Below are 21,285 nucleotides of genomic sequence, written 5' to 3'. Positions count from 1 at the left end.
ACGTACTTGACTAACTAACTAGATAGATAGATAGATAGATAGATAGATAGATAGATAGATAGATAGATAGACAGACAGACAGACAGACAGACAGACAGACAGACAGACAGACAGACAGACAGACAGACAGACAGACAGACAGACAGACAGACAGACAGACAGACAGACAGACAGACAGACACAGAAACTTTTCTCTCTACTTAGGGAAGCATCCAGTGCTTGCATTCAAACTTCCAGATCATCTTTCCTATAGAGTTTTTCCATACTGTATCTAAGTATACATCCTCACATGTACATTCACTGTACAGTACCGAAAACATATAATCATACAAAATATAAATTATACTTTATTATCCTGCCACTGATCCTTCTTCATTCTGACAGAAGCTGTTATTGGAAGTACATTACAATTTCTAATAATTCTCTCTTCTCTCTATATGCCACCCTAATGATTCTGAAGACTTTATATCTTTGGAGAATGGCAGGAGATAAAGGAAAACTTCCCTTGACTCTTCTCTACTGTGGCAAACACTTGAATAGCCCTGCCTTTAGAGAGCACATTAACTTGTCATTCCTTCTCTCCTTAATCATATTTTAATTTGATTTGAAATATTTGTTTCCCCTGCCAATTAAAATATAGCTATTTTATATTGGTTTTGGTTTAACTGTAATATCTCCAGAGAATTTTTTTTTGAATTGTAAAGCAGTGTATCAAATGTCTGATAAATACCTGGAACAGATTGCATTCTGTTGCAGAATAATCCTTAGATAATGTAGTACAGTACAGTACACACTGATATGCATCCATAACCAATAAGTTATGCTAGAATATTTTGGGGGAACAGAGAAAATGTTTACTGCCTGCCTAATTCTGCTAAAGCAACCATGTGCATTAAGAATGTGGCTGATGATAATAATAGCAATTTTTTTTAATTGACACTAAGCTACAAGATAAATAATGAAGATAAATAATGAAGATGGTTAAAAAATAAGAATTTAAGCATCAAACGTCAACACAAAACCTTACAGGTACATCAAATTTAATGAACATCATTCAATAAAAGAGAAGATTAAGAGGAATTAAAATTTGCCTCTGAAGCATGTGATAGGAAAGATAGTTCCTGAACTCTTGTTGTGTATTTACCATTCACCTTTAACACAGAATGACCTATCTAATAACCCCCTATCCAAACTATAATGATGGGACTTAAGCTTTATCAAAGATATTAAAAGTAATATCTAGCTCTGGTAAACTTCACTTTTCTAGATAGCGATGACCTTCACCTTCAAATTACTGAATGCTTCCTCACATCAAACAGATAGGGCCTACACTCAGATCCTCCAAAAAATATCAAAGTCGGACTGCAGTAAAGTGGAGCCATATTCTAAATACCATATTTTTGGTGTATAAGACGCACCTAGATTTTAGAGGAGGAAAACAAGGAAAAAAGTATTCTGAACCAAATGGTGTAGTATTATATTGTTTAATAAAATACCAGTGTAGCAGAATACTTGTTACAACCATGTACTATACTTTATAAAACCATGTACACTTTTTAAAACCATGTACACTTTTTACGAACTTCAAATTTGACAGCTTCAAGACTTGTGGACTTCAACTCCCAGAATTCTTCCTCCAGTCATGCTAGCTCAGAAATGGAAGTTGAAGTCCACAAACCTTAAACTTGCCAGGTCTGAAGACTCTTGCACTCCTAACCCCTAACTCAGGGGTCTTCAAACTTGGAAGTTGGTCTTCAAACCTGTTAGGCGGCTTGCTTCAGGCAGCAGAGGCAGTGGCGGCTCCTCAGATCCAGGCTTCACCCAGCAGTGGCCAGCAGCAGCGGTGGTGGTTTTCTTGTGGTGTGGTGGCAGCTGCGGCAGCGGCAGCATTCCCATGTTTTGGTGGCCGCGGTGGAAGCCAGCCGCCGCTAAACCGCATGAGAAGCTGCTGCCGTAGGACTACAGGGAAGCTGCTGCCACTGCTGAACCATGTGAGAAGCCACAACGCCAATGCCACTACCGGACTATGGGAAAGCCACTACCACTACTGCTGACAGCTGAAAGAAGCCGCTGCAGCTGGCCGCCACCAGAACATGGTAGCAGCATTTTTGCCATAGTCCGATGGCAGCGGCTTCTCAAGTGTATCGGCAGCGGCGGCAGCCTTCCCGTAGTCCAGCAGTGCCGCCTTCTCACATCCTTTGGTGGTAGCAGTCAGCAGCAGCAGCAGCAACCTTTCCATAGTCCGGCGGTAGCAGCTTCTTGTGCAATTTGGCAGTGACGTCCAGCAGCAGTGGCAGCAACTTCTCACATGTTTTGACAGGAATGGCAGCGGCGGCAGCTCTTTCTCTGCATCTTTCTCATGTTTCGCCGGCCCCGCTCGAAACCATGTGAAAAGCCACCACCGCATGACTACAGGAAAATCACTGCCACTGCTGGACCATGTGAGAAGCCGCAATGCCGCCACAACCACCGGATTATAGGAAAGCTGCTGCTGACCGCTGCAAGAAGGAATGGCAGCGGCAGCTCTTTCCCAGGCAGAATCAGCTCTCTAATTCTACCCGTGGTCGCTGTTGCTGCCATCGCCCAACTCCCCCTCATGCAACATTTGGTGTGTAAGATGCACCCAGTTTTGGATGCACTTTTTTGAGATAAAAAGGTGTGTCTTATACACTGAAAAAATATGGTACTTCAGACTTAAGTCTTCAGGTTCAAAATGCAACAATATTTTGTGATAGAACTGAAATTATCCATCAGCAAAAAAATATCCACATACATTCAAAACTGCCATTCCCAAAGTTTAGGTAAAACATTTCCCAACCTTTTGCAAACTAAAACCGTATTTTAACTAGAACTGCTTTTCTTCCATAGTGTTATTAATGATATTTATCTAACAACTATCAGTCAGTCTTCCCCATAAACCTAAATTTGCATACACATAAACGTCAAAGTACAGTAATACCTCATGATACGAACTTAATTGGTGCAAGGAGGAGGTTCGTAAGACGAAAGGTTCGTAAGACGAAACATTGTTTCCCATAGGAAACAATGTAAAGTCAATTAATCCGTGCAACCAAAAAAACCCCCGCAAAAAAACGGCTTTCGGCGACTGCTGGGAAGCCGCGCAGCTGTTTTAAAAGGTGACAGCCGGCCTGGGGGGCTTCCCAGCACCCCCCCGAACCCGGGTTTGGGGTTCGGGGGGTGCTGGGAAGCCCCCCAGGCCGGCTGCGACCTTTTAAAAGAGCCATGCCGCTTCCCATCTGTCTCCTGAAGCCGAACGGCAAAGCCGAACTTCCGCGTTCGGCTTCAGGAGACAGCTGGGAAGCGGCGCGGCTGTTTTAAAAGGTCGCAGCCGGCTTGGGGGATTCGGGGTTCGGGGGGTGCTGGGAAGCCTCCCGGCCGGCTGTGACCTTTTAAAACAGCCGCGCCGCTTCCCAGCTGTCTCCCGAAGCCGAACGCGGAAGTTGGGCTTTGGCGTTCGGCTTCGGGAGACAGCTGGGAAGCGGCGCGGCTGTTTTAAAAGGTGACAGCCGGGCTGGGGGGCTTCCCAGCAACCTCCCGAACCGAACCCGGGGTTCAGAAAAATTTTGCCTCTTCTTACGAACTTTGTTCGAGTTACGTACCGGCGTTCGGGAGGCTTCTGGGAAGCCCCGCCGCCCGGCTGTCACCTTTTAAAACAGCTGCGGTGCTTCCCAGCAGTCTCTGAACGCCGGTTCGTAACTCGAAAAAAGTTCGTAAGAAGAGGCAAAATTTTTCTGAACCCTGGGTTCGTATCACGAGTTGTTCGTAAGACGAGGGGTTCGTATCTTGAGGTACCACTGTATTATGTTCCCAGATAAGAGAATCTGGTTTCCCCATTAACTTTGCTTGTCAGAAGGTCACAAAAAGGTGATAACATGATCCTGGGACAATGCAATTGTCATAAATGTGAGCCAGTTGTCAAGCATCTGAATGTAAATCACATGACCATAGAGATGCTGCAACAAGCATAAGTGTGAAAAATGGTGGTAAGTCACTTTTTTCAGTTCCGTTGTAATTTTGAACAGTCAATAAATAAACTGTTGTACGTTGTGGACTACCTATATATCTGAGGAACACTTTTTATGTGTTAGATATAAAACCTTTCATCGAAGCAATGTAAAATAGCACTCCCTGCGTTCATTTCTATTTGTATAATAACTGTGAGGAGTAGGCAACATTGTGAGAGTGTCTGACTGGCCAAAATCACCTGATGAAACTCTATAGCTGAGGATCAACTTGAATCTGGATTCCCCATCCCCAACTCTGGTCCAAGTTCAATATCTTAAGCAACACTTTGCTACACTGCACTACAACTGTATGCATCTCACTCTATGATGTGACAGATTTATATGGGTCAAATAAGGGCATCAAGGTCAATTAAAACACCAAATTTAGATTTAAGAAAGTGGACAACTTTTCCATCTCCGCAATAACTACATATTACTTAATTGTAAAGTCTGTATAATATCTGACACCATTTCCAAAATAGCTATCATTCTGCTAGCCCAAAATCATCTGTGATGTAAAATATGAATTACATTTTGGTATTTAAAGATTGGAGTATAAACCTAAAGATTTACAGGTGATATTAATCTCATATATATTAACTGATAAAATAAGTCCATAATACAATATTTTATCTTACCTTAAGAGATCGATGAAGTTTTCTATATTTTAAATCCCAGATATTAACAGTGCTATCAGTTCCTCCACTTGCAATATACATTGAATTTGAACTCAAGCTTATACATGTTTGCTTTGCCTAGTAGGCAATAAATTAAAAAAAAAAATACCATCAAGATAATGTCGACATCAATTTTAAACTAGGATAAAAGTTAATACAATCTGAGCCACTAATATAGATCTGATTAAAATAAATGACATTTTGTATTTTAATGAAATGAAGAAATCAGTGTTCGACAAATCTGACACAGACAAAATAAAATGACATTGTTGTGATGGATTATTCCATAGTTGGAATTTAATTTACCAACACCATATCCCAAAAGTTAACAGGGGCCGATGAAAGCCCATTTTGATGTTTTTTCTTTAATATAAATGAATTATATCCTGCTTTTCCTCAATGAACTTTGAACATTGTATTTTTTCTTTCTATTTTCCCCTCACAACAACCCTGTGAAGTGATCTGCCTGACAAAAAGTGACTGATTCTATTTCATGATTGAGGTTAAACTTAGTCCAACGCCTTAATCATTTTATTAATTTTAGCAGCAGAAAGATTAAAGACAAATTATAGTAATTATCTGCTCTTTCAACAATGTACTACTGTGATTGATCAGTGATAATTGTTCTGGGTGCTTTTAAATAAAAAACAAGAATCAAAATATTTTAATTAAATAAATGAAAATGGATGTCTGAAATAAAAATCATAGAGCTAATAAATAACAGTGTGTCTATCATACTAACATGTATATTGAGTGGTCCATGAACAATTTAATTTATATTGCTGAATAATTCCACTCCCTTTCATTGCTTTTCTCTGCAGCCTTCGCATTGCAAAGAAGTTTGAAGCAAATTATACATTTCCTTTGACAAATGTTCTGCCTTATAAAAACATACCCCACATAATTGTATACAAGGCTGCAAACAAATGATTTTCAAACCATTAATATCTATAAGTAGCTGAGTACAGGTGAAACTTGAAAAATTAGAATATTGTGCAAAAGTTTATTTCAGTAATGCAACTTAAAATATGAAACATAATATAGGAGACTCATTACATGCAAAGCAAGCTAGTTCAAGCCATGATTTTTATTATTATTATTATTATTTATTGGATTTGTATGCCACCCCTCTCCGTAGACTCGGGGCGGCTAACAACAATGATAAAAACAACATGTAACTATCCAATACTAAAACAACTAAAAAACCCTTATTATAAAACCAAACATACATGCAAACATATCATGCATAAATTGTAATGCCTAGGGGGAAGGAATAACTCAGTTCCCCCATTCCTGATGGCAGAGGTAGGTTTTAAGGAGCTTACGAAAGGTGAGGAGGGTTGGGGCAATTCTAATCTCTGGGGGGAGCTTGTTCCAGAGGGCCGGGGCTGCCACAGAGAAGGCTTTTCCCCTGGGTCCTGCCAAACAACATTGTTTAGTTGACGGGACTCGGAGAAGGCCCACTCTGTGGGACCTAACTGGTCGCTGGGATTTGTCATAATTGTGATGATTATGGGGTACAGCTCATGAAAACCCCAAATCCACAATCCCAGAAAATTAGAATATTACATGCAATCAATAAAACAAGGATTGTACATAGAACAATATCAGACCTCTAAAAAGTATAAGCATAGTTTGGTTTGGGCCCCTTTTGCAGCAATTACTGCCTCAATGCAGCATGTCCTTGATCACTCAAGGTTTCTACACATTGCTTAACAGTGGAGAGGACAGTGAATGCAATTGTCTTATACATATAAGTACCTTTTTGTGAATTCTATTCATTTAAAAAGTGCCTGGAAGTGCAACAGTGGTACCTACTGTATGTGCACTTTTTAGAGTAGCCATATTTTTTCAGGCCCATACAACTACTGTACTTTTTGTTATTGATATATGATTTGGAGAAGAGGTGCTAATATAAAGAATTTCAGTCAGATGCTACATTCATGACCCTGAACACTCTGAAGCATCTTTCTGGAACCAAATCCAAAACATGATTATGAATTTATATAAATATCTAAATAAGCATTATGTATTTTTGAAACAGAAGATAGATAGTAAGTAAAATTCATTTACTTATAAATCTTATCAACTGAATCTAGAGGAGGTTTAATTCCAAGTTAGCAATGCATAGATTATCAGGAATATTATGAACATTTACTGGGAATTTGGAAACTTGAGTATATTTAAATAACAATCCACTAAAAGACCACTTTTTAAAAAAGCTGTTCTACTTACCCCTTCAGCTAATTCGAAGAGTGGAAGTGGTTTTCCTTTACAATTTGAAACCACTATCTTATCACCAACAGCTGATGTTGTTACCAAAAAATTATCTGAAAAAAGTGTTATGGAACATGACATGTGCTTTTGTTTACACAAAATTTTAGTTGGGAAGAAAATCTCTTTGAAGTAAGCATTTAATCACATACATTCCACAATTGAGAGAACAGTATATTTTCAAGAGTTACTTTTAAAACGATATAATTTATTTTGACAATAACCAATAATCCCAATAATCAATAGGTACCCCGCCATTCCAATACTGCTCTAGGAGCTGCTTAAGGACAAACAGATGAATAGACCACAGTGATTATAGTGCAAGTGGTTAGATTCTGTGCAGCAGCACTGGGGATTTGTCAGAAACACATGATTAATCCATCATAGCTATTTTACAGAACTAAAGTAACAAATAATTCTGCTTTACTACTATTTTGCATTTAATGACTATGAGCCTCACAGTTTAAGGATTGATACTATAGTATAGTTAGGCCCTGTGTAGCTGAAAGGTTGGATGCCAAATTGTGATTTTAATATAGATTTTATTTGTTTTTTAATTCTAAAAAAATTAACTGAATATTCCTTGAGTGTTTTTATTTGTTATGTTCTCCAGTCTTAGGTTGTAATAAACTTGATTTGATTTGACAATGACCAGAAATTATGAAAAGGTTATAAAAGTATTCTCTTTTTGAAACAAAAAGGAGTGTCATTTGATATTTTATCATTATTCAAGACTTGATTAGCTAATGATGTTTACAATACTGTCTATACAACTCAATGAAACTATTTGTGTGTTTATTTAGATTTGAGAGAAATTTGAAAAATTTATAGCATAAAACTCTGAATATCTGTGGCTTATTTACAACTTGTTAATAAAATAAGATTCAGGAACAGAACTAGCCAAATATAGTATGATTCAATGAATACAAAATTTAAAGAAGACAATTAATATACAACATGGGAATATCTATGGAAGATAACTATCAAATTTACTGCAAATATCCAAAGAAAATTGTACATATGACTGATGTTTTTTATAGATAGGCTAAGCCAATGTTGACTGCCAAAATAGTATATGATTCATATAAACAATTGTAGGAAAGAGTTGGTGGGGATTTTTTTTTGTATTTGGTGACAATATCACAAACTTCAACAATTCTAGAAGATGCTCCATTATTTAAAAAAATCTAAATAACAAGGACTTTTTAAACAGCCCTTTTATCTTAAGTATTACTAAATCACATATTCCTACCAAGTATGTCGAACTGGCTCTGCATATGATAAAAATGTTAGGATACTTTTTCTTATTGATAATAATGTCCTTAGAACTATGGCAATATGCTTCAATGTGAAAAACTACTTTAGATTTTAAAAAGAACCTTACGTTTATTTAACAAAGAAAACATTTATGGGTTATAATTCTGCACATCACTTTTATTACACAGATCTGAAGCTTGGATTTATCCAAACATAAGGCTTTTTAAAATATTAAATTTCTTATGCTTCATTACATTTGTTTTCAAATTAGATAGAAACTCCAACTGTTTATTGTGATTGATGATTCTTATCAGATTAGTTGCCTCTGCTAATTACTGAGTATTGTTTTGATTTTAATAATGGCTTCAGCATGTCAAATTGATATAAATCCCTTTTATATATGGCATTAATTTCAAAAATTATTGGTTTTTATACAGCTTTTAATATCTTTCTCTTTTGGGTTTTTTTTCTTGCTTGCCTTTTCAAATATTTATAATGGGGAAAAGCTGGGCTAAAAACTTGTTCCCTAAACATTTTTTGAGCCAGTACTTTAATAGCAGAAACTCAAAAGATACAGTACATCCAAGTTTTAGCTATGAAGTTTGTTGGTGAATGAGCAAAGAACTCCAAACACAAATGCAACAATTAGATTGCTGTTTCTAGCTCAGGGATCTCCTTATACACAAAGCTTTGTGCACCATACCACAAAGAACTTAGAACTTCAGTTTTGAAGCATTTAACTGATACAGGCACATACTGGTAGTTATTCCTATCATAGCTTACGTATCTGGTTATTGCATTGGAAGCTTAGTGTGAGGTTTTACTTTTTTCATTTTTAATTGAAAATTTTTTAGAAGGGAGAGACTAAAAATAAATGCCTTTTAAGACCTTTACCTTTTCAAGTTTGTTGTTTTTAATTTTTCAGATAAGCAAGTGATCAGTATACTACCTAGCTCTTTGTGAACACTGCATTTGTTGGACTGCCCTTTATATGAGTTCACAAAATTCTGTTGATCTAGAACATTGCAGCTGTAACATTCAACCAGAAAGATTAGGAAAACCCATGACAACCCATGATACCAAGACACAAGTAGGTTGCTCTTTTGGCAACTACTTATTTCCAGGTACCATTCATTTAAAATGATACTAATTTTAGAAGGCTTAGCCATCCCTAATTCTGCATACAATCAGGCCATCTTCCATGTGCAATATTCTTGTTTTCCATAAGTTTAACCACAACCATTTAGCATTTCATATTAAAGTTTGTTGCAAAATTCAAAACCAGAAGCAAACACAGGTGACAGATTCAGCTGGGTTCATAAACTTCTTTATAAACATAGTAACAGATGAATTTACAATACCATTAGCAGAGTTCTTCTTCAAGCAATTACAGGCAGCAGAGAACAGTCAGTTTCATTTCAGCAGCAGACAAGCACAGAGAGCACAGAGTGGGAGTGAATGTAGAGTGGATCTGGAGCCATGCCCAGCCTTAAGCTTAACCTTTCAGTTTCGATTTTCTGCACAGACTCAGTAATGGTTAGCTCCCATTGGCTGACTTAGTTGCTATGCTTATTCACTGGCTGACCTTGTTAACATGGGTTCTCCCAGTTCATGAATATCTTAACATTTCAGATATACAAAAGTAACCAGAAAATGTCTGGCTACAATTAAGGAATCAGATTATTTCCAAGTGGCTTATGTTATGCTGAGCAAATAAACTAACAAAAATTGGGAAAGCAATTCTACATTTTTAGGTAATGTGTCATAGAAAGTACTGGACTCACCACCATAATTTTATAAATGAACCTTCTTCTAGCATGAAAACTGTTGCTAAATAAATTTTATCCAAATCAAATAATAAAAAAGATACTGTAAAAAAAGTATTTACTTTCAATATCAAGGAATATCCTTCTCATTCATAAAAAAACAAGTTGAATAGGAGGGAAAACCAGACTTTATCCAGACATGTCAGTTATCTGCTGAACAGGCCGTCCATGTCATTCTTTGATATTACTATAACACAACAATATGACTCTATCAAATATGGTTGAATAAACCTGATAAGTAACATTCCACCTAAATGAATTTACTCAAATTAGAAATGTAGATGGAAAACTAAAATGACAGTTGAATTAACTTTATATTTATCCATTCATATATCATTTATACATTCTGTTTTATAGCACAACTACAAAGCACTTAGAGGATTTTGTTCTTGTCATTATTGTTAAGGCCACTACTCTTATTTCTTTCACACTCTAAAGTAATTTTGCAAGACAATAAAAGCATGGAAAATAACATGGAAATGTTTTAAGGAAGACATATTCTAATGTGGCTTCTTCAGAGTTCTGAGTCGAGGTTAAATGGATATACAAGTAATCCTCAAATTATGTCTGGGACTGGAATTTCTGTTGCTAAATGATTTAGACATATATCTTAATGTCAGGAAACTGCACTTCTTAGTGACAGTAGCCCCAACACTCCTCTTTCCCATTGTTATGCAAACTCCACTGGTTAGTTGAGGACTCACCCCAGCCAAGCCATTCCCTCTTAATCCTTCCCAGTATAAGCCTCAGTGTTTCCAAATAAGGGACTGCTTCCACTTCCCCTTCCACTCCCACCCCCAACATTCTGTCCTTTTATCAAACCTGCACTGTGCCTTGTGAGACAGCAAACAGCTCCAGAATCATGAAGCTTTGGGTTACTTGCTGTCTTGTGGCTCAGGGTTTCTTGGTGCATCATGGCTTTGGGGCTGCAGGAGACCTTTGAGCCATTACTCATCTCAGTCTTTAGGAAGAAAGCCCTCTGTGTCTATCAGCTGCCTCAAGAAGGGCCAGACCAGGAGGTTAGATTAAATTAGATTAGATTAGATTAGATTTGTTGGATTTATATGCCGCCCCTCTCCGCAGACTCGGGGCGGCTCACAACAATGGCAAAAACAGTACATAGTGACAAATCTAATATTTACCAATCTAATTACAGTTTTAGGTTAAAAAATTCATAAAAGCAACCCCAATATAAATAAAAAACAATACACCAAAACAAGATGGGCAAGGGGGAGATGTTTCAATTCCCCCATGCCTGACGGCAGAAGTGGGTTTTAAGGAGCTTACGAAAGGCAAGGAGGGTGGGGGCAATCCTAATCTCTGGGGGGAGCTGGTTCCAGAGGGTCGGAGCCACCACAGAGAAGGCTCTTCCCCTGGGTCCCGCCAGACAACATTGTTTAGTCGACGGGACCTGGAGAAGGCCAATTCTGTGGGACCTAACCGGTCACTGGGATTCGTGCGGCAGAAGGCGGTCCCAGAGATGGTGAAGGTGAGCTGAGATGGAGGAGCATGAAGCAACCGGATATAACAGTCCAGGGAACCAAAAGAGCAGAGTTGAGGGGATAATAAGTAGAGATGGGAGAGTTGAAGCAACTCTTGTGGTCGTAAGTGCTAAGTGCCTCAATTTTGGTCATGCACTGCAACAAGTGTAACTTCAAGAAACAGGTATAAATACCATTTATTTAGTGCTGCCATAACTACAAACGGTTTTGTTGTAACTCAAGGACTACCTTACTTTACTGTAAACTACCTTCACTTTAATGTAAGTTCTTTTTTTCTTTTGCCAATGGCGACAACTGAAATATGGAATTCCCTGTAGAAAGAATTTTGAATAGCCATATCTGAGGTGTCATAAGTAGGCAATTGCGGTAGGACAATTGCTATTAACAAACATACTATACAGAAATACAGTTTCAGATACTGAAACAACAAAGGATACTATTGCTACCCCAGCATACTGAATTAACTGGGTGAGAAGATAGATGTGGACTAAACTGTTCCACAATAGTTATAGAAGATGAATCCCATATTTTAACATCATCATCTCCCGAAGAAGCAAAACGGACGCCTTCCTGCATCTCTACACCTGTAAAGGAAAATTAAAATTATTACATATATGTTGTCATTAAATATCATTCTACCTGGCAAACCCAAAATGTAGTCTGTTCTAATTGAGAAAACAATAAATCTATGAATTATACATAAGACAAATACAAGGTGTGAGAAACATTTGTTGCCAGATATTATCAACATACATGTTTTTATTGCCACAATATAGTGGGGCACATACAGTACCATAAATTTAATTACTATCATCTCAGATTAATAAATCCAAACATAAATTCTTGTTTTTAATAACAGCAGAAAGATGTCAAATATTCAACACCAATATTTATGATCTCACTTTTGTTACACCCCAATGCTTCCAAAATGTGATTTCTAAAAACAGTTACTGGAAAAAAAGTGAGTAAAAATATTTGAATTGGAATCAGATTAGATAACTAATGAGTTGCTAAATATATCTATAAACACTACCTTTCCAACCTGATAAATTGTGGAGCATCAAGTGTTTCAGGAAAGAAATACTACCAAAAAAAAGACTATGGTGCTAGTTAAAATGGTCTTTCCTTTTCTTTATAAACAAATGCAATCACTTTACATAATTGCTAAAAAAAATCAATAATGTTCATTTAAAAAACGACTGAGTTTAAATACAATGCTAACTCATGGTTCATTTGAATGGTTTGTTAAATAATCTTATTGTCCATTCACACATTACTGTATATTGTAAAACTTTTCTTTTCAAAGGTGGAATAACTATGAAGACTTTGGTCATGGAATACTGATCCACAACATAATCATATTGGAGGCTTCCAGATATCTATACTTCAGTTTCATTTTTTTGGCTGCTGCTCTAATAGTCTCCGGAAAGGGGTGGCATACAAGTCTAATAAATTATTATTATTATTGTTGTTGCTGTTGTTAATGATGATGATGATGATGATGATGATGATGATGATGATGATGATGATATATGTGATGGAACAAGATGGCCAACTGTTAAGTTTCTCAGACTGAGAAAAATTATTTTCACTGTAATTTAGTGCAAATGCTTCTGATATTTGATGGATCATGTATTTCCACATTCATTTATATTCTTTCCCATAAAGAGAAACCTTATCTATATTTTTCTCTGCATCTCAGCCTTCCACTCACCCTGGAAATATGAGATGTTGTGGGGAGAGAGGGGAAAAGGATAAAATATTAGTTATCCTCTAGTAAAAGCAACACATGATTTGTCAGTACAACAGTACTGAGTCCCACAAGATTGGGTGGCATATAAGTCAAATAAATTAAATTAAATTAATAAATTAAATAGAACAAAGCCACACTTCTCATGTTAACCTGCATAAAGCACTACTTTCATTACTGAAGAAGAGGATGGGAATGTCTATGGTGATTCTCAATCATCCAGGTCATGGTCTCACAATTACGCTTCTTTTCAAGAGGCAACTGGACTTTCTGATTTTTCTTTGAAGATGTTTTGGTTCCCATCAAAGAAGCTTCTTCATGTGAAGAAGCTACTTCAAAGAAAATCCAGAAAATCCAGTTTCCTCCTGAAAACAAAAGCACTTTTGGGACAAGAAGATGGGAACTAATATTTTTTCTAAGCCACATGTCTAGGCAAAATTGCTTCAGATTTTTAAAAAATATAATCCTACATTCATTTGAAATTTAAGAAAATATGAAGTATCACCCATATGCTAAACAATCTGCATCTACCCAGTTTTAGCATGCAGTAGACTCATTTGCCCAGTGTAGTTCAAACACCCCCTCCTTTCCTAGGACTAGAGCTACCTTCCAGTGTTCCTACTCCAGTTTCTGCTTTCCCATTGGCTGGATTTTCCCACCAATAATCTCTATGACTTCAGCAGTTCTTGACTGGTACTGGTTGATTGAAGTGAAAATATACTGCTCAAAAAAATAAAGGGAACACTCAACACATCCTAGATCTGAATGAAAGAAATATTCTCATTGAATACTTTGTTCTATACAAAGTTGAATGTGCACAACAGCAAGTGAAATTTATTGTCAATCAGTGTTGCTTCCTACATGAACAGTTTGATTCCACAGAAGTTTGATTTACTTGGAGTTATATTGTGTTGTCTAAGTGTTCCTTTTATTTTTTGAACAGTGTATAATCTGGGAAGTGAATACCTGCTGGTGCTGCTATTCAGACTGGAAGCAGGCAAGGCAGGGTTATTCATGCAGTAGTAAGGATTCAAGAATGAATCAACATTAGCCTTGTAATAGTATAATTAAAAGTAATTTGTTAAAAGTAATTTTCAAGGTTACAAAAAAATCCCAAAAGTCACTCATGTTTGGATGCCTAAAACACAAATGAATAGCAACTCTGTTTAATACATCTAAATAGCTCAATGAGTCTATAGAAATAACTACAAAAAAATCCTGTGATGTGAGTGTCAAACTTCATGAAATATTTCTGTAGGATGAAAGCCACTGTGCTACTTGCTTGCATTATTGACTCTCAAAGCTCCTAGAGAATTTATGAAGGAAAAAAATATGGGTGAATATATCAAGGTTGATTTTTTTAAAATGCATCCTGTGTTGTCAAAGTCTTATAGACTGTGTTCAAAATCTCAAGTGGGGGTAAGGAGGAACACTCCTTTAAAAGGAGAATTGCTTGTCAAGCAACTTGAAAGTCCAGCCAAAAAGGGCAGAACATTCAAACTCAGAAAATATTGAGTAGGTTCTTCCCCTCTCTTCTCCCCCTCTCCTTTCAAAAGCTATAGTATGTTTTTGAATTTATCTGTCAATAGCATTATATAGAAAAATAATACAGGTGAAACAGCAGTGGCTACATTTTCTATATTAGCTCTTGATTAATGCATAGACATATTTCCCATTAAAAGGACATGAAGAATTGGGATTCCTCCTATAAGTGCAGTTCAGGGATTTGGGGTCATTATGAACTCATAGATAGTGCAAAATAAGGCCATGGCCAGATGTCCTTTGGCAGCTGTTTGGTGCACCAGCTGCACTCTAGTCTGGGATGAGTTACTCTTTCTGCATTAATTCGTTGGTATCATATGACTTTGCTTAGATTACTACAACATCCTACACAGGGATGTCCCTGAAGACCACTCAGAAGCTATAATGGATTCAAATGCTGGAGTCTATATATTATCAAATCAAATCCTTAAATCATAGGCCTACTTTGTGATCTTTTACTAATTACCAGATAATTCCAGTTAAAAGCCAAGGCTGGGTTTAAGGTACAAGGTATACTTAACAGGTAGAGATACTTAACAGGACTGCTCTTTCATCAAGTTTTTCAGTTGCAACTCCATATAATAGAATAGAATTCCCCCTTGAAATTAAGCTGACATTTTTGCTATTGGCTTTCTGGAAGCTATAAAAACCATGTTTTGGAAGTTAGGATTGATCATGCATTTTACAAACTGTATTACAATAAAATTTTGTATAAATTCTGATTTTAGATTTTTACTATGTTTTTGCTTTTATGGAACAAAACTGCCAATTTTGGCACTGAATAAATAGAGCAAACAAATAGTTAATAATCTACATTAAATTTTGTCATGGTTCCATCAGAGTCTTGTTTGGAGGAAGAGGAGGAGTTGGAGCCATAACTGCCTGACATTGATAGCACATTTCCCTTGGCATGTTTGGAAAGACCAGGGGCTGAGATGAGGCATTGGGGGAGGTGGTCGGCTAGGCGGACAGGCAGTGGGGTTGACAGGCGTATCTCCTCTGATGAGAAACAGTTGCCTCCTCCACTTAATCCAAGGACATAGAGAGTGGAGGGTAGGCAAGCTCAGAGAAGGGATGCAAGGCTACTTGGAAGAAGATTGCCCCACCCCTCCTCACAAGGAACACCTGGAGGCGAATAACTTAAAGAGAACCCATGGAAGTTAGTCTTTATCAAGAACATTTTTTTTCTTTCAGCTTACATTCCCCTGGCTTTGACTCTTCCCTGTTACTGTCGGCCTTGCCTTGTTTGGAAGACTGTTTCTCACCTTTTGTCTTGGACCTTGCTCTTTGCAAAGAGACTTCCTGACCACAACTGTCCCTTGCTAATCAACCAAAAACTGAATCCAGGAAGAATATCAGATTGCAACCATGCTATAATGGAGAAGTGTATCATCAAGATGAAAAATAGAAAAGCCTTAGAACCCACAACCACTTGGGACCATCCAAGCCACCTAGGAGGAACCACCCCAGAGTCCATTAAGGCCCTTAGACTAAATGGTATAGCAGCACAATTGAAATATTCCATACTTAATACAGTAAGAAATAAGTACCATATACTACACAGATTTGGTAATTTCTGAAGAATGAGAAGAGGTCAAATGATAAAAGATATTAGAATGTTAATGAGAATTGGATACACGGTGACTTGAAGCTTTTCATAAAAATATAAATGCTTTTAGTGAATGCTTTTGAATGTAATTGAGTGGCTTTCATACTTTTCAATGTAGAGCACTGGTGCAAAGGACATTTACACACCTAAGTAACTATTCACAAATATAATACTTCAATCAAGATAAATCATCTAATTTTAACATGCTGCCATAAAAAGCCTTAAAAACACCTCTGGAACATTGGATAATTTATATGATTTAAATTATGTTTTTGTCAGAATTTACTTTATAATCCACATAGGTACAAAAAAGTAGCCCAAGAGTTGAGGCATTTCATGTTGCATGTCAAAAATTAAATGAGGACAATGCCCCAGTGATTTCAGTTTTATGTAATAAAGTTAATTCTCTTCTAGATGCAAGCTCTGAACAATCAAGTGAAAATTAATTCCATGATTATTTTCATAAATATGTCATATCTATTTAGCAGGCAGGTTTCCAGAGAATGAAGTCCAGGAGTAGCCTGCTTCTAACTGCACAAATACTATTACAATGGTGGTACCCACTTAGGAACCAGCACAGAGAGGGACTGTGGTTTCAGCTGATGTAAGTTAATGAATTATCAGTTTCATAGAGCATTAGTAGACGTGTACTGTCTGCATAGGAAAATTCCAAAGATCACAGGAAAAAATAGGGAATGTTACACTTTTCCTCTATGACCCATCAAATAGGCTACTGATGGCGAATCTTGTTTTCCTCGTCTGCTAAGAGCATGTGAGCACACTATCATGCGTTCACACCCATAATTCAATGCCTGGGGAGGGCAAAAAAAGCCTCAAGAGGCCCTCTGGAGGCTGGAAACGGCCTGTTTCCCAATTTCTGGTGCGCCCAGTAGGCTCCTGTTTTGCCCTTCCCAGGCTCAAAGGCTTCCCTGTTGCCAGGAGAGGGTAAAAAAGGCTCCCTCATCCCCCCAGAGGCTCTCTGGAAACCAAAAACAACCCTCCCAGAGCTTCTGTGCAAGCCAAAAATCAACTGGCTGGCGCACACATGCACGTTGGAGTTGAGCTAGGGCAACGGCTTGTGTGCCAGCAGATATAGCTCCGTCTGCAACCTGTGAGCTCCCAGGCCACAGGTTAGCCATCACTGAAATAGGCTGTATAAAACGCTGTAAATTATGTTCGCCCAAAATTAAGAAAAATATTTTAAAATCATGTATTATTTACATTTGCAACACAGCGCATATATTTGAACTCCATGTTAAAAAAAAAAGTACACAGGATATTTGTTGCTCCCGAGCTTTCATTTTATAGAAACCTGCCTGCTAAATAGATATGACCTCATGATTCTTGACAAATGTATCTTTTTCTTTTACCTACGCTGAGAGCCTATGCACCAAAGACAAATTCCTTGTTTGTCCAATCACACTTGGCCAATACAGAATTCTATTCTTCTATTATTCTAATCATGGAATTAATTTTCATTGTAACTGCCTGCCTGCCTGCCTGCCTACCCGTCAAGTGAATCAAATCATCCAATTCTTCTATGGACAAGCCCCCCCCCCCCCCCACACACACACAACGTATAAGAAGCCATAGTCAGTCTCCTAATCCATATTGAGGAGCGTTTGAACTCGCCTTTCTAAAGATAAACCCTACTTGAACTAAACCATACAAAGAACCGGGGAGAAAGAAGCGTTTCGGGGCTTTATCTGCGGCATAACGGAGGATAGTTTGGCTCACTTTCCAGCCGGGAGGGAGGCGCAGGGTCCTATTTCACCTCTAAAGCTGGCTCCTTTTGGAGGAAGCCAAGGGGCCAATTCTGGCCGGTCACGGTTTCGTTGTGTCCCTAGACCAGGGGTAGGCAAAGTTGGCTCTTCTATGAATTGTGGACTTCAACTCCCAGAATTCCTGAGCCAATGATGCTAGCTCAGGAATTCTGGGAGTTGAAGTCCAAATGTCATAGAAGAGCCAGCTTTGCCTACCCCTGCCCTAAACAGACAGTGAAGAGACCGAGTCCAAATTGAAAGAGGAGGGAACCACAGACGACTGGCAACTCCAGGACCAAGCAGAGGGCGTGCCGGGCTCTCAACCTCTGCCGGTCCAGACTACAAGAGATCTCGCTTCGCCCTCACCTTCCCACTGCTCCGGGACACCCGGATAACAGTCTCTTTAGCCAGTCCGGGTCATTTTTTTTTTCTCCCCCTTCTTCCGGCGTTGTCCTTTCACAAGCCAAGGCAACCAGCTCGCCCGACCCACAATGCTCGGAGCCGACTTTTCCCCGCTTCTTACAAGTTAGCAGACCGTCCCAACAGCCACCGCGAGAGCCCGCTACGGCAACCGAGACGGAGCAAAATTAGCGAAGCGCGCTCGGGGGCCTGTAATTAGAAACGAAGGGGAGGGCGGAGGAAACGAGGAGGCGAGGCTTAGCCTGAAGAAGGTGATGTTCCCGCGACGGCGTCCCTTCGCCTTTTCTGTTGCGTAAATGGGGCGTGCGTATAAAAAAGGTCTCGGCAGAACTTTCTTTTTTCTTAATGGCACGGGGTTCGTGTCTCCTGTTTTGCAAATGGCGATCGTAATCTTAACCCTGATAAGCCACCCGGGCGGAGGAATGAGGGAAGAATTCGGGAGCATCGGAAACTCTTAACGGGTCGTGGCATAAACGTTCGAGGAACTAAAGTTCCTTTCATCGTATGCGCAGATCCTAGATCAGGGGTAGGCAAAGTTGGCATGTGGACTTCAACTCCCAGAATTCCTGAGCTAGCGTGATTGGCTTAGGAATTCTGGGAATTGAAGTCCACAAGTCATAGAAGAGCCGACTTCGCCTACCCGTCCTAGACTGATAAAAGTCTGCGCATACATACGTACCTTCCAGCAGGTTTTCATCGTCGTTTTCTCTCCTCTTTTCCTTTGATTGGCAACAGAGGACAACCCTGTGTACTGCTAGTAAACTCCCATTTACAAAATATGATGGGTTGTCAATGGGCTACCAAAATTTTTACTATCACACTGTGGGCGTGGCTTATGCATGTTGTTTCAACATCTTTCACTGTAAATTGGGTGCTTTGAGGTGGAGCTCCAAATTTTGCTACAGGTACTGTGTACCTGGCCGTACCCGTAGGAGCCCATCACTGGTTGTCATTTTTAAGGAGCCAGTGGTTGACTGGTGACGTTTGCTCTCTCTTTTTTGACTCCTCAGGCCCTGGTAATTTTTGACGCTGGATTGTGCTTTCCCATACTTCACTAGTGCACAATTTGGGTTGTACTCAAAAAACAAGTGGCAGCTCTGTAGGGTTGTTTGTTGGTTTGTTTTTGACAGATTCCGCTTGTGTGCCAATTGGACCCTTTCAAGGTCATTCATTCCTTGTTTATTTCTTGCTTGCAACACATACTACTTGCAGTGCAACATACTTTACATGAGGCTGACCTTGAGGAGCACCCAGATTGTAGCGGCATGCAGTGGTGGGCACCTGTATACCTATAATATCACCAGTTGCATTAACTTCATTTTCTTCCAGGTGAAATTTTAAGAGGATGGTTGTTAACTTTAAAGCTCTAAATAGTATGAAACCTACATAGTTATTTGCAGGACCGCCTTTCCTTGAGGACCACATTGGATAGAATGTGATCACCACATTGGATAGAATAAGCATGTTCCTGACCCCTTAAACCAGGGATAGACAAAGTTGGCATGTGGACTTCAACTCCAGAATTCCTGAGCTAGCATGATTGGCTCAGGAATTCTGGGAGTTGAAGTCCACAAGTCATAAAATAGCCAATTTTGCCTACCCCTGCATGAACGATGCCATTGTATCATTTGAGGAGCCCCCATTCCTTTAGCCTTATTAAAAGCAGTTAAGACTTGACTTTTCCTTCAATTGCTGGGTAGGGTTAGATTAGCTTGGAACAAATGTGTGGGCCGCATGGGAAAATTTAGCGGTGGTGCTACATCTTTATTATTATTTCGTTGTTGACATACTGTATATCATTTTTTATTTTGGGACTGTGTACCACACAGATTTTGGCTTAAGATAGATGACCACATAAAATGTCTTAAATAAATATTGCATTGTTTCATATTACTGAATAGATGCTGACACAACTTCTTTAATGATGCAGATTCTCCTGAGACTGAACTCAGATCTGCTGTGCCTAGACAGATGGCAATATGTTTCTCCCTACTCCATCCCTTGAATTCTATATGAGAAATTAGGCTCAATTTGTTACTGAAATAAATGGGGACCTTAATAAAATAGCAGGTGCTGGCAGAAAAAAAAAGTCTTTGGACAGGCTTGTTTGTGGGAAGTTATTCAAAGGGAGAAGAATGCTTTGATGTTTTTGAAGTTTTGCTCCAGTTTTTTTTTTCTTTTACTGTTTAGGGCAATGTTGATGGTGGTTGGTAGAAATTGTGATCCAATATAACTAAGGCAACACAACAGGAAAAAGTGCAACATAAATAAATGTTTATTGAAGTAAAATGAGGAATCAGGCTTCACTGTAGTCTAGCACCTTGCAGAATTTAATAATTTGTATGTATTGCATGGTGTTTTCATATATTCACAGTATTGGTAAAAGTATAGTACATTTCACAAAAATGTATCTAACTTTTTGCTTGATATAAAAAAACAATCAGAAAGGATGAGGAAATATTATGCATTTTTAACAGAGTAGTTTGAATAAGGGATTTTTATGCATCTTTTTTATTCAGGAGAGTAGTGCAAAGTACTTCAGTTTCTTACTGATTATTTGAAAACTAAGTTGATATACAGATGTTAATGTGGTGTTATCAGTTCTTAATTATTTGATATTTTACACATACACCAAGTGCA

General features: G+C 38.3%; 1 protein-coding gene across 1 annotated transcript in view; it reads right to left on the bottom strand.

Annotated features, from left to right (window-relative positions):
• Nucleotides 1–18,824, bottom strand: part of NEDD1 (NEDD1 gamma-tubulin ring complex targeting factor) — a 41,727-nt gene extending 22,903 nt beyond the window's left edge. Inside the window, exons 1-4 of the mRNA XM_070755865.1 lie at nt 18,592–18,824; nt 11,999–12,145; nt 6,938–7,032; nt 4,664–4,780 (exon numbers count right to left, since the gene is read on the bottom strand). Coding sequence (XP_070611966.1) covers nt 4,664–4,780; nt 6,938–7,032; nt 11,999–12,137 — 351 coding nt within the window. The 5' untranslated portion in view covers nt 12,138–12,145; nt 18,592–18,824. The remainder of the gene's footprint in view (nt 1–4,663; nt 4,781–6,937; nt 7,033–11,998; nt 12,146–18,591) is intronic.
• Nucleotides 18,825–21,285: the final 2,461 nt, after the last annotated feature.

The sequence above is a fragment of the Erythrolamprus reginae genome, chromosome 6, assembly GCF_031021105.1.
Source record: "Erythrolamprus reginae isolate rEryReg1 chromosome 6, rEryReg1.hap1, whole genome shotgun sequence".
Taxonomy (NCBI): domain Eukaryota; kingdom Metazoa; phylum Chordata; class Lepidosauria; order Squamata; family Dipsadidae; genus Erythrolamprus; species Erythrolamprus reginae.
Note: the sequence above shows the minus strand (reverse complement) of the source record. Positions and strands in the feature narration are given on the sequence as shown.